General features: G+C 43.9%; 1 protein-coding gene across 1 annotated transcript in view; it reads right to left on the bottom strand.

Annotated features, from left to right (window-relative positions):
• The window catches only part of LOC104494690 (disrupted in renal carcinoma protein 2 homolog), a gene marked incomplete at its 5' end in the record, with an annotated part of 31,463 nt that extends 18,186 nt beyond the window's left edge, over positions 1–13,277 (bottom strand). The window contains 3 exons of the mRNA XM_010137554.1: positions 5,294–5,387; positions 11,170–11,242; positions 13,159–13,277. Of these exons, the coding sequence (XP_010135856.1) occupies positions 5,294–5,387; positions 11,170–11,242; positions 13,159–13,277 (286 nt within the window). The remainder of the gene's footprint in view (positions 1–5,293; positions 5,388–11,169; positions 11,243–13,158) is intronic.
• Positions 13,278–14,147: the final 870 nt, after the last annotated feature.

Here is a 14,147-nt window from a genome sequence, read left to right on the forward strand (position 1 = left end):
GGGGAGGCGGGTGACACCCATGGTGCCGTGGCCAAAATCCAGCGCTGGAGCAAGGGGAACGAATATTTATCACCCAAACTGTCACACCGACTCCTTTTTCCATTAAAGCTGTTTCAGCTGCAGCAGAAGCCAATTTGGCTGCCAGAGGACGCGCAGCTCGGGTGGCAGCAGGCAGGATCACCGGGCAGCCGGAGGGATGCTCAATCACCCACCGGATCCACCGCTACCATCGACAAATAAGCGAAGCAGGAAAAAATCATCACCACTTGGAAACAAGCCATAGGATCTCCCATCTAAAGCCACAGCTTTGGAGCAGAGGGTGAAAAATAAAACCTGTCTACAAGATGAAGCGAGTAGAGGTAATGAATAAGCTAAGCTGTTAAAATACAGGGGTACAAAAGTTAAACACTCTCCATGAGAACCTACCCATAAACGACTTTTTTTCGCCAGTTACCTCTTTTTCTGACACTATGGATTAGCCCAAGTCAGCCTTGCCCCAGCCCTGCAGCCAAAGCGCAAACCAGCAAGTGCCATCAGCACCAGGCAAGTGCTCCACCTCAACATCTTCCTCCTACACTCACTGAGCTACAGGACACCGACAGGTATGTTGATTCACCTTGTTACTTCAAGAACCACGCTTCATTTTCCAAACTTTCCTCCCTTCTCCTCCCCAGTGAGTTAGGGAGCACACAACATGCATCACCGCCTTCCTTTCTTTCAGGCAGATTCTCCCACCATTCTCTCCTAAAAGGTTCTTTTCATTCCCTGGAACATTTTAACCCCTCTTCTTCACAGCTGCTCCAGTGTGGAGCGGTTTTTTGAGCACAGATGTGTGTTCTGTATTGCCAGGGAATATGACAATCCTAATATGTCTGTACTGGGTGTTCCTCTCCTGGGGTGCCCCTTCCATTCTTCATGCATGAGAATGGTGGCTCATGGTCATTTTAGGAGCAGGAAAGACAAATAATGAGATGATCCCATGTCATTCCTTAGGCTTTCAGGGATGAAAAAAAGAAAACGTGGAACTAATTAAAGAATAAGCCTAACAAGAATAAAATACAAACTATTTTGCAACTAGCTAAGCAACAAAAGGTACCACAAAGATGTGGTAAGAGCAAATCTTCAAATATAAGAAAGGCAAAAGTTAACATCAATATATCTAAGGGTAGGCAAAAAAAAGCAGAATCCTAAGAAGTGGTATTAGTAAAGAAAAAAACCCTTCACGGGACCTACCAGCTGTGTCCCTCATAAAGGACTTCGGAAATAACTGCTCCTGTTCCCCCTGTCATTCTCCCTATTACTGGTTTGCTGGCTTCCCAACAAAGGTTTTAATGGTACTTACTGCCGAGGAACACCCTCTCGCTGCCACGATTCAAGGTCCTCAATAACCACTTCTCTGTTGGGAAAACTAATGCGAAGGCCAAGCGCCACCAGCCCACAGCATACTAAGTTCTAATAAATTGCTTAATTAATATATTCAGTACGAATGACAAATTATGTTCCATCCTTCACTTCCAGGTCTTTAATTATCCTGCCTGTCAAAACATTTTAAGAAGTCTTACATCACACGGTCAGCCTTAAAAGCCACAGATTTATGGCTAAGGGCCGATTTCAACACTTATTTCCTTCTTTCTCATACGTTTCAGCTCATACAGCTTTTTGCCCAGATACACATATGGAAGACCTACGCTGTGTGTAAATCTATTCCTAAACACAGGGTAGAGGTAAATATGAAGGGTTACACGGAGCGAAAACCCAATCCCGATTTTGTCTGTAAAAAAAATGTCTCTAGTGATGTTAATGTTCAGGATAATATTCTGAAAAAGTCTAATGCAAACATCCACGTGGTGCCAAGCAGTAGTCAAAAAGGAAAGAACCGGACAAACTGTAGGCAAAAAGCATTAGCGATGCTCTTACAACCTTCAAGGAAGGGAAGAAGATACAAATGGGACAGTACGGCACAATTGCATAACATCCTCTTTTTTTTAACGTTCTATAAAATTTACTATGAACTAAAAAAAATATCTGTGGCAAATGAGGTTTGCACAACATTTTAGAAAGGAATAATGGTTTTGGGGTTTATTTTTAAAAGTAAAATTCACTGTCACATATCTGGAAGCACGGGGTACACAGGAGAAATTCTTTTTTGCCTTCTTGTCTGTAGGATCCACACATTAACCTCACGGCTTAGCGGGCTGGGGAGGAAAGCAGGTGAGTAAGAGCCAATGTGTACGTGAGGGGAACTTTACTTATCCTTGTACAGGGCGGCTCCTCAATCTCATTCACGTCCACATTTTCACCACGCGCTCCCCCGTCAGCCTTCACTGAGCTGACGCAGTTCTGGCGCAGATTCCCTGTCTGGTTTTAGGTCACGTGGTGGCAGAGACCGAAAATTCAACATAAGAAACAGCTGCTTCGAGGGACCCGCTCCAGCGCGCAACCCGGATTCTCCCTCATACAGGTCGCGTGTGTATACAGGCATCAAATGGACTGAAAGCAGAGGTCAGGGCTCGTGCTTAACACATGACTTGGAGAACTGAAGTCTTAGTCCGCTCTTACATGCCAGAGCCAAAAGAATAATTACAGACTAGGAAGGAGCTGAAGAATGTACTTGGATATTACAGGTCTGTGTGAGATAAGGAGCATAAAGCAGTCAGGATTAAATGTCCAACTTAAAGAGTGATTTCCTCGCATCTGTGATGGTTCTGATAGGCACTGGGCTTTAGCAGCTCTCCTTAACATTACATTACAAGAGCTTAGGGAGCAGAGGCAGCTACAAAACCGGAAAAACGCCTAAACCTGACAAACCTCATCAACATCCTTGTAATTTCATGTATCCTAACTCTGACAAAATTGTCCCATGGAAGTCTTTAGGTCTATTACTGCAGATTACCCAGGAGCTGAGAGAACACAACACAAAATACGCAAAAGCATTTAAAGAAATTCCAGGTGCACTGGCTTCTGAAATAGTCCAGTATGAGCCCAAGTGTGATCTTCTCCATCTGACTGCCTCTGTAATGGTCAAACTGTCACACTAACGCCTACACACATTCAGAGTGAGTGTGTGGTTCAGCGCTCTAACAGTTGTTGCTAATGCATTAAGTGGTAAAGCCCATCTCAAAACCATTATTTTATATGGTATTATGCTTCAAGGAATTGAGGAAGATTTGCCTCAGCCCTCAAAACCACGCAGGTTAGCTGGAATAACACCACCCAGACTGTACAACTACTTACAATGGCTCAAGAAACCTGTACTGAAAAGTGCCCCTTTGCTTTGCACAGTTAGCTGTCAGTAATTCTCTGTAGATTTTTTTTTTTAATCAAACAGTGTAGAAGATCAAACTACTGCCTCAGGTGGAACTGCAATTCTTGAAAATTTCTCTTTTTTTTTTTTGAGTAAGCTAAGTAAGGAAATGTACCAATTCCAGCTGGAGATGATGTATAATTTCACACCGTGAATAAATGAAGTTAGGAATCTTTTCCACCAGGATTCTGCTCATGCCTCTTTTTTTTTTGCTATACGGCTTTCAATAAAATGTATCATCATATTTTATGCATCTTGTCAGACTCCCACCAGTCCGCAGCCTTTCATTCCCTAGTTAAAGAAGCAGTTTTTTGACTGTTTCTCCTTAGGCATTTATTTCATTGTTCTTCTAGCTCTCCTCAATGCAGTTACACTGGAAAATCTTGTTTAAAAGTGATCAGAAGATGCAGAAACTCTCCTTCCCACTCCCCAAATTATACCTCACATCTAAATCTCACTTGGGAATTTCTTCAAAGGTTCCCACAGTCTTCATCTTTCCTTTGGTACAGCCTAGGGCAGCATAAGTCTTTTGATATAAATCACAAATGAAAAGCTACATCAGACACCACATTTTACTGCATTTAAACCATCTGGCTCGGTTAAAGGATCTCTATGTTCAAGCCAAGATTAGTCAGAATGGATAAAGTGGATAGTGAGCACCCCTTAGCATCTGGAGAAAAGGAAAAACTGGGGGACAGTGAGGACAGCTCCTCCTGGCCATCTTAACAGTACCTTTTCACCTGAAAAGGGGGCACTGCGAACCACTGACAAGGTTAGTTCAGTCTCCTCTGCTCCAAAGCCCTTGAACACCACGCTGAAACCGGCAACAACACCAGGGTGCGTCCTTACCTGCTCACTAAGCCCCTAAGACCTGAAACTGCACTGTCCTACTCACCACACTGCACTCAGTTTACTAAGCCATTCATTACATACTAGCTGCTTACTCCTGACTGGGGCTAGTTTCACAAGCAATGTGTTTATTCGGCTCCCCTCCTCTCTCTGAACCCCCTCACAGTCATCCGCCTTCTAGTTCACACCAAACTTTCTCAACTTGAAGTTTTCCAAGCTGATTTTCAGGGTAAGCAATAACAATTTAAAAAAAAAAAGGAACTTGCTGAAATAGCACACGGACTGCCTGGAAGCTGACTAGAATCCAAAGGGGAAAAGAAAAACAACATCAAAATCTTTTATAAACAAGTTCTTAAGTGCTTGCACATGCAAGTGCAACTAGTGAAGAGCTAGAGCAACTACTGTTTTTAAAGCAGCAGAAAAATGCAGTAATGCCTCTACTTCTTCCTCCTTCAGCATGAGAGGCAAAAGAAGGTTAACAAATGATCCACATTCCCTAGCTGCACCGGACGAGCGCGACTCCTGCACCTGCTGAGTGTTCTGAGGTTCGGGATATGTTTCTGGGACAATGGACTCGTTGGCATGCTGTGATTTTGAGGAAGGAATCTGTCTCCACCACAAACTCTTAAAGTGCACGTGGACAGAACGTGTTCTTTCCAGCCACAAAGAAAGCGCTACTTGGGAACGCAGATTGGAAGAGACTGCATGAAAAAGGCCGTGTAGCCTAAACTCCCCCGGCCCGCTGCACAACGCCACCATCCAGTGTGAGAAACACCAACGAACTCACCAACACCTGCATACAAATGACATATGGTGGGGTTCTGCGGCACGGCTCCCCGCGTGATCTTGGGCCAGTGCTGAACCTCTCCAAACCTTTTACTTGTTTGCAAGGCAGATTAATATCAGTTATGGAGGAGGGGGTGAGGCTTAATTAACTCATGTTTGTAAAGGGCTTTCTGATCTTCAGATACCATGTCGAAGGAGGACTAGAAAAATCCACTTAGAAAGCAAAGCATCCGCACAACAAACACTCGGCATTTTGAATTCATACAGAAAATCTGTGCTAATATTAATTTGCAGCAAGAATTACATTAGCAGGAAGTATGAAATAGGTATATTAAAAAGAACTAATTCACTTACTTCTTCCTAATTTCTAGGTCGGAAACGGGAATGCATCTCAGGCCAGCTCCTAAGACCATGAGGGATGATGTTAGTAACACAGTTACCCTCAGACCTAAGATGAAAAAACAACAGTATTTTACAAGTTAAGTCAGCAATGTTGCAGAAAAAATATTGCCTAAAGAGAGAGAGAGAGATATATATATATCCCTCTACGTGCAGTCTGACGGAGTTAAGGCACTTCTCTTTCAAATCATAAACACTTTGGTGCCGCTATGACTTACAGACACATTATGAAATCCTGGTTTTCTTTCTGTACTTACACTCCACAGTTACAAACTCCTGGCATACAGCTGCCCAGGGCTGTCCCCCAAAACCTTACAGACATTCTTGGAAGTGCAGGCGGTAATACCAGTATCATCACAACGTACAGTTATTCCCTTAGAATGACAAGCATCGGGGAACAGGAAATCAGGGGAGATCTGAAGAAAAGTCTGGACCTGCTTTTTTCCAGCCACTGAATGAGCACAGACACAGCCCTGTTATTGTTTCCCATCATAACGTAGAGACACGTTTCATCCTGAAGAAATAACCATTTATTCAGGGAAAAAGCGCTTTTTTTGCAGTCTTTGCAATTAGGGCAGGTTTTCGCTGCGCTCAGCTCAAGTTGTCAGAGGTGGTAAACGCAGCACCTTCGGGAAAAGCGACAACTGACTGACTCCTTGAATCTGTCTTTTCCTCATACTGCGACTCTCGACTGAAAGGCGCTTAGGTGAGAAACAGTTTTATCCCAGCACTGCAATTCCTTTTACCAGCATTTTCCATCAGCAGCGAACAGAACGGGAGCGGTGACAGCTGCGGGGCTTAACCTCTGGGAGCTTGTAAAACACCAAAATTGTCAATATGCACAATTAAAAAATACTGATTGTCTCCATCTGCAAAGTCATAAACCTTGAAACTATTTCCCAGCAGCAAACGGAAAATACAGGGCTTCCACGTTCTTAGAGGAACACAATAAAAACAATTAAATGACGACAAACACGTAGTATCTCTAATGTTTAGGTGGAACTAGTAACTACCCAAAACATGAATGGAAAAAGAACAAGACCCTGTGACAACTCACTTAACACAGATGATTTTCTTTTATACCCGCTGGTTTTCAGAGAAATGCTCCCTCCGTGTTAGTGACAATTCGCAGTACAACTCACCCAGCAGTTGCGTAAAGTCTTTTGTCTCATTGTGAATTTTATGAATGTTTTTACTAAACCTAACGTTAGGGGACCAGACATCACTTTGCTCTTGCTGAGCCTCACTCACGGGTACACAGCTCCTCGTGCTGGACACGCCACAAACCAAACCAAGAACAGCCCCGCTCTCGCTCAACCTCGCCCAAGACAATCCAAACACAAAGGAGTGAATGTGAGGGCTTTGCTGACTTCCTTTGGCATGGCTCAGCCACTAACCCAAGGAAGGTCACCTGCTGCCCCATGACTCCGGAGGACACCTCGCATCCCTGATGCCCTGGAGAAGTATCATCACCAAGAATAGTTGTGTCCCTGAAGGACGCCCAGACTTACTTGCTTGACTCTGTGCTCCACCAGCACATGCTGCTGTTAAACTGGTTTTTCAAGTGTGCGTGTTCACAGCCCTTACTAAACCCCTGGGTAACACACCCAGTTATCCTTCATGTTCGCCAGGCCACCACGTGAGCCTCGATGCCACGCTTAACCCCGTATTACCATACTGCCTGTGTCATGGGGGTAATTATTGGCAGCAGGATCACGTATGTGAAGCTTTTGCCTTTTCTGCTGGAAAATTAATCTCTTTTAGCATCGCTTTTGTGCATAATGAGAACTTGTACACAACGAGAATTACAATTCTATTGATGGAAAATTGAAACACAAGTTTCAACTGAAAAATCTGAAGCTTTCCATTTGGAAACACTGCTGTAGTGTTTCAGGAAGGCTCTACTTATGTACATACCACCTTCTAATTTTCCAGGGTCTTTCTGAGTCACATTTCACAAAACATGGCAGATTCTGCTCTTCAGAAGACACAGGGACAGCGACGGCCCGGAATGTCCTGCTCATGGGGCAATATGGGAGACGCAGGCCAGGTGCAAGCACAGAGCACAGCAGTAAATGAGCATTATACAGAAATTTAAGTCACCACAGGAGACATGAGGAGTGTTTCCAAATAATAAACTTCTATCTGATCTTAAATTTTTTAAAAAAACTCCAAAACAAAATAAAACGAAAAAAAAACCAAGTGCAGACCAAGCAAAAGTTTTAATTTGATTCTGCAGAAAAGTTTCCTAAGGAAAACAACATGTGATTACTGAATTGGATGCCAAAGTTTTCCCCCAGCCCTAAATTCAGACCTATCTTTAATGTCAACTTAGGTGTTGCGTAATTTTAAAATGCAATTATCAGTGAAAGCCTCACAACTGTGTATGTTTGATCTCTCCAGGCAGCTCTGAAGCCCTCACCTGCCAGCGAAGCAGCATATCATGCATTTTCTTTGCTAATTACACAACGCATTTCTGCCCTGTAAGCACCTTCCCCTTTTATTTTGCTTTACACTTTAACTCTCTGAATCCATCCTCCTTTTCATCTTTGTCAGAAATTGCTCTTTAATAGGATTTTCACAATTATTTCAGTATTTTTGCTTTGAACGTTGCTGTGGCCCTCAATCTGAATGGGACATCCTGTACTGCTCTAAAAGTTGCACCCCAGAGCGTTGCAGACAGCAGCATACTCCATGGGGACAATAAACCAAAGCAACCAACTAAGCCCCAAAAAAATGCTCATAAACCCTGCAAGAAACTATTTCCATAATTTAAAAGTAATTCACACAACCAAGATTAAGGGGATGTAATTAACGTCATTAATTTTACCCTGGAAATGCAAACAGTAATTGAAGAGGAGGAGGGCTACAGCTTCTTACAGTTTCCAGTCCCCTTCTATCAGAGGCCTCTGACACAGAATCGCCTGGTTGGGAGAGACCTTTAAGATCACCCAATCCAACCGCTCCCCCTGCACTGCCAGGGTCCCTAAACTGTGTCCCTCAGCATCACACCCGCACGGCTGTGAAACCCCTCCAGGGATGGGGACTCCACCACCTCCCTGGGCAGGAAAACACGTCTGGAAGGGGAAGAAACTCCTTGAAAAGGATTTTCTGCCAGAGAAGGAAGTTTTCTGTTCGTTGGGGCCTTTCTCTTTAGCTGCTCGTTCCCATCCTGCTCTTGCAGGAGCTTTCTGGGCCCCACCGGTGGCTCTGACCGTAGAGCAAAGCGTGGCCATGTTTGGAACAGCCAAATGTCATCGACAGCAACAGCAAAGTGCCAGAGAGCAGCAGAAATTGTGTCAGTAAAAAAAAAGACATATTCATCATCACTTATGAGCAAAACAGTAAATATTGTTCAACTGCAGCTAATAACACGGTCTGCTTTACAACTCCAGCAGCCCACGCTGCATTTGCTGGAGTTTATTTCTTTTTAGAACCACCACCCCCAAACTCCTGCTACTATCACAGTTATAACACAAACTCTCAACCCACGATCCCCTTAACTCTCCTGCAAAAACACTTACTTTTAAACCTGCCAAGACCACGTTGTACTAGTAAACCTCAATGATTACCTGGGCCAGCAGGTCACGCTGACCAGATCTGGCCCCTGGGCCGCTTCTAGCTGGCCCACTGGTTTCCTTTCCTCTCTGCCGGAAAAACAGCAGGAGCAAAACCTAACCACGCTGCGGCGTGGTCTCACACTGGAGCGGGCGGCCACAACTGCCGGTGGCACCCGGCTGCTCTCCAGCATCCTCACCGCAACATCAAGCGACAGCATCCAACGCGGGGGTGTTGCATCTCCCACAACTCTCCCAGCATGCCTTTCTTTCAGGATGCTTTTTAAAAGTACATGGAAAGAAAATGCATTTCACACACACACACACACACACATATTGCATTTCCGGCTTCCAAGTCAGTAACACAATGTAGGTGATTTACTATGCCCAGTTTAGTAAGAAACTTAATAATTAAGATGTTGCACAGCTACAATTAACTCCTCGTTCCAACTATTTACACATTATCATTTTGCCACTCAGAAAGAGAACATGATTAACAGCTGTTTAATGCTTTTGGAAGCTTTTGAGAAGTATGACCATTCCTTCTTCTCTCGCCTGTCAGTCACCCGTTATGGTAAAATATCATAAAACACATGACAGACTGTAAATATCAAACCCTTACTCACACAAAACACTCATTCAAGTCACAATTGTCTTTGTGTTGAGAAGTGGAAGTTTCTACTTCTGCTGTCCAGTGGCAGCAAACACCCCGTGAATCCCCCCCGGCTGAGGCCAGCATATGGCAGCACCTTGGTTCCCCAGCTACTGCGGAGAGCAACAGGCTTCCAGTCCAGAGCATCACACAAACAGCAGATACAGTTTGGGACTGGTTTGCTTAACTACTCTTCTATTATTTCGACTAAACCACACCTAGCTATAAAAGTAAATAAAATAAAACCCTGTCCTGATGCACACACACCAGGAAATGAAAAACTCCCCAATTTCAACAGCTGTGCCTCAAATTCACTGTTAACTGTGCTTTTCCTTCAAATTTAAAGCAAATTCAGTTTTCAAACAGTCGTGCTTTGCCTTTCTTGACTAAACACAGCACGGGCTCTGGCGTTTTCCCTTCTATGAACTTAACCTTTCGTTTCAGTAAGCAAACCACTGAGCTCCAAGTCCCCCACAATTCTTCTTTGGTCCTGGAATTGTTTTTCATCTTGTCTAAACACCCTCCTGTGCTGGTTTTGGCTGGGATAGAGTTAATTTTCTGGATGCCATTTCAGAGGATGGGTCTGCTTCTCTTCCTCCTCAACAGGTGCTTTTACACTTAGCCATAACAACACAGCTCGCCTTGTCAGGGAATCCTGAAAGCTCTGTGCAGAACTTCCTCCTTCATCATTATCTACTGCTCCAGAAATCTTTGTACTTTAAATGTAATTCTAGCAAAATTATGCTAATCGCTGCACCATTTACTCTCATAAGATCAGTTATCTTTGTCACGATTAAAATACCCCCCCCAAAATTGCTACCTTTCTACTCAGCGCAGTGAATAAAACTTGTGTTGTGCCTGCAATTTGCCAAATTGATTACTGTCATTAAGAGGATAAGCAGCAATCCTCTTTCAGAAGCAGCATCCTTCCATCAAGCAAAACAATTCTCAAAAGAAAAAGAACCTTTTCACTGATGTAAAAAGACTTCAGAGCTGAGAGTGGTCCCAATCTTTCTGCTAACGCATGGAACAAACTTGAAAAATCAGTAGATCGGGCGTGTCTCAGGCTCCACAAAAGCACTTGATTGCAGAGGAGCACAAACTGTATTTGGAAATTCATTGGAAAATAAACATATTCTTGAGAATAACATGAAATACCTCGGAAGCAAGAAAAACTCAGAACCAAATACAAAGACTGCACGCAAGAGACTACAACTACCAGGTCACACATGGCTAATAAAAAAATTACCCCTAGTTTGACGGCCAAGATATCCAGGGGTGCTATTAAGCACAACCCGGACCTCCCTTTCTCTCTGGCTACACGATGCTGATGCTTCTGTTATTGCCCCATCTTTCGTAAGCTGTGTCTTAAAAACAAACTCAAACCAATCGCCTCCATCCATTCTCCCGGCTCTGTGTGGCACTGCCAAAACAGCTTCGAAATTTCAGCTGAAAAGGTTTAGTATTTTGTTTCTGACTGAAGCAAACTCCATTTGAGCATTCTTGAGACAGGTGACAGCGCCCTTCTGGTATCAAATTGTGAGAACCAAGCTCTATCGTACAGGATCTGTCTGCAGATGTTATGATCTTCCTAGGGGCAATTTCTCTTTCTGATGCCTCACAACTCTTGTCACGGAACCTGTCAGCAGGAGTTGCCCAGTTAACACCCAGGCTCTCCGGAGGAGTCCGGAATTTCTTACAAATCGTTTGCAAAATTTAAATCGGAGGAAACGAACTCTGCACAGATAAACACGGCAACTTCAAGTAAAACAGTTCCTGTGGTTTGATACAGACTTCCTAATCAGGGTCAGAAATTCAGGAGAGCAGATACCCCAGAAGTGCCATCGCTGGTGATGGTGGGGGAGAACCCCCAGGGAAGTCGCTGCTGCATCAGGAAGAAAGACTGGTGCCAGGGACCACATCTGACCCAAAGATAAAGTTAAACTGAAGATACGAGGGCCAACACTCATCCCCACCTTTCTCCAGTGTAGCTGCCAGATTATAAACGTGCATCCTCTGCATACATGTCATCTGATGAGCCCTTGTAAGAAGAGCATCACTTCACAATTCTGAGTTCAGTTAAGAATCTTCTAAAAAATCCCAATATAACTGAGATGCTCAGAGTACAAAACTTAGCCAGCCAAGTGTTTCAGAGAGGACACTCATCTTGAGAGCAATGACTGAACACGTGTAACAACTAAAACAGATATAGAAGCTGCTAGGACATAATTTTGAGAAGCTAAATATAAAGCAGCTGAGAATTGTTACAACAATCACACAACCACTCTGCAATTCCTGAGCTGCTGCGTCTTTCTCTACACCCATCCTGAAACCAATACACTTAAGTATTCGCACTCCAACTGCTCCACTCCTGGTTTGCATTGCCAATACTCTTCTTGGTTCAGGTTTGGTTGGTTTTTTCCCTTCATTAACATTTATCAAAGCATATTCAAATCCTTATTTTTCTGTTTATGTAGATAGAAGAATTTGCCTGCCCCGGTTAGAAGGAATATCAAGCTATCACAACCACAAGAGGCTGCAGGGTGCTTTGGTCTCCTTTGCATCAATGAGGTCGAGCCAACGCCATCAGTGGCACTCGCCTGGTCTTAACACCATCCCAGCATCTTAAGCAAGCACTCAATCAGCCTCTCTATAGCTTAATTCTCTAGCTCTCTTCTCCTCTGCACTTTCCACAGACTAAACAACCCAAATTCTTCTATGGCACCTTACCCCACCACCAGGGATCTAACCACGGCGGGTGGCAGACTAGACCTGCAAGTACAAAGCCAGTATTTCGGAGTTTGTGCAGCAGGTTGGAAGTTTGGTTCAATAAATAAAGTAGTCCTGCATTTAAGAACAGAACAGGCTTAATCTGAGCATTTGGATATGTCAAAAGGTAGCTTACAAGTATTGAGGTTTCCTTCCATGTGTCAGCTAAGGGTTTTGACATCAACAATGGCAAAAGATGCAGAGTAAAAAACTCTGCATTGGGAGTTTGTGCAAGTGTTGTAAATTCCATTTCCCAGTCCAGAGACTGACACTTTCCTCAACAGATACACAGAGAGCTGCATTGAATGGTATTTACCTGGAGATCAAAATGCTGATTTTAGAACCAGTTCTAGACTCTTCACTAAAATATCTCCTCTTCTTTAATATCATGTTTCTTGGCTTCAAAGGAGACCAATTACTTTAACTGTTTGTTGATATTATTCTTTTTTCTGCAGAGAGTAATCATTTATCTGCAACTAATCCAAGGGGAACGAACCTCTTTCAATGCCCGTACAGTGCCTCTGAGCAAAGGGAGCACTGGCCTGGGGCAGCAGGACCCGCATCTCTCGACACAGTTTATGAAATTAGGCAGGCCACTCAGCTTCTGCTTCGCTGTTCTCTTTTTTTCTCCCCTCTGCCTTGTTTATTCATGCTATAATCACGTGGAAGCAACAGCCAGTCTCACCATTAGTATTAGAATGGCTATACCACATCAGGTCTTCTTTTCACCTGGGGTCAGTGCAGAGCTGGGGTACAATAAAAGAAAGAGCTATTTGAGCGCTTTCTGAAATTAATATACAAACACTTGTAAGAGTTGTTCTTCCTTCCTTCACCTCAGGTACCTGCTTTCTGCTCTCAACTCCAATATTGGCTGAAACATGAAGACCCGGGTGAATCACTTCATCATCTTTGTCATCTGATGAACTCAAAAACTGCGTAACGGGGCACGTGTGCCATATACCTAAAGAGAGAGACACAGAGCAACGGACAAAAATAGCTCATAATGCCGTCCGGGATGAAACCTCTTCATTAATTTTGAAGCTGAATTATGGATGGTCATTAACCAGTCGAGAGAAGGTACAAGACAAGGAGCCCTCGCCCTGTTCCTGGACGAACAGTGACAGTGCAAGCCCTTCCAGCAGCAAACAAGGGGAGGGAAGCGTCTTCCTTTCTCTTCCCACTCAGGCGGGTCTTGTGACTTGGAGGAAAGGTCACTGCGGGAGCTTTGCTTTTCCTCTGTGTGAACAGTTTCAACGCGACTTTACATTAAAACACATCAGGCACCACTCAGGGCACGTAGCTCACCCTAAAAGACACCCTTCACAGCCCTGCAGGAGGACCCAAACCCATCACATTCTTTTAAGACTCCTCATCAATTCTTCAGGTTCGCATCAGGACTTCAAAACACAACTCCACCTTTTGCCAACATCCAAACCGGACAGCACTCATCAAACCTAACCACAAAAACCAAAAGCAGATTCTGAACGCAGTGGTGCTTGACATACATCCTGTATTCCAGAAAAGCATCAACAGACCGCTAAAAGCAGAAGCCCTCTCACTGTACCAACACATCGCTCCCTCGGGCTGAGTCACACTGATCTCCAGCTTTAAAAAGAGGAAACATCTAGAAATCCTCTCTACCACGGAGCTGCATGAGAAAGTTGAATTTGTGGCTTTTGAGGAAGTTGGCACATTGATCACAAGCTTCTGCAGCACCATTTTAGTTACAGCAAGCCTCAATAGCACTTGAGAAGATTTAAAACACAAAATTACAGCAGGAAGTGATGGAATAGCTCTGACTGTCACCTCTGAGAGAAAGGCAGAGCAAGCC

This window comes from Buceros rhinoceros, unplaced genomic scaffold (assembly GCF_000710305.1).
Source record: "Buceros rhinoceros silvestris isolate BGI_N320 unplaced genomic scaffold, ASM71030v1 scaffold11606, whole genome shotgun sequence".
NCBI classification, from domain to species: Eukaryota; Metazoa; Chordata; class Aves; order Bucerotiformes; family Bucerotidae; genus Buceros; species Buceros rhinoceros.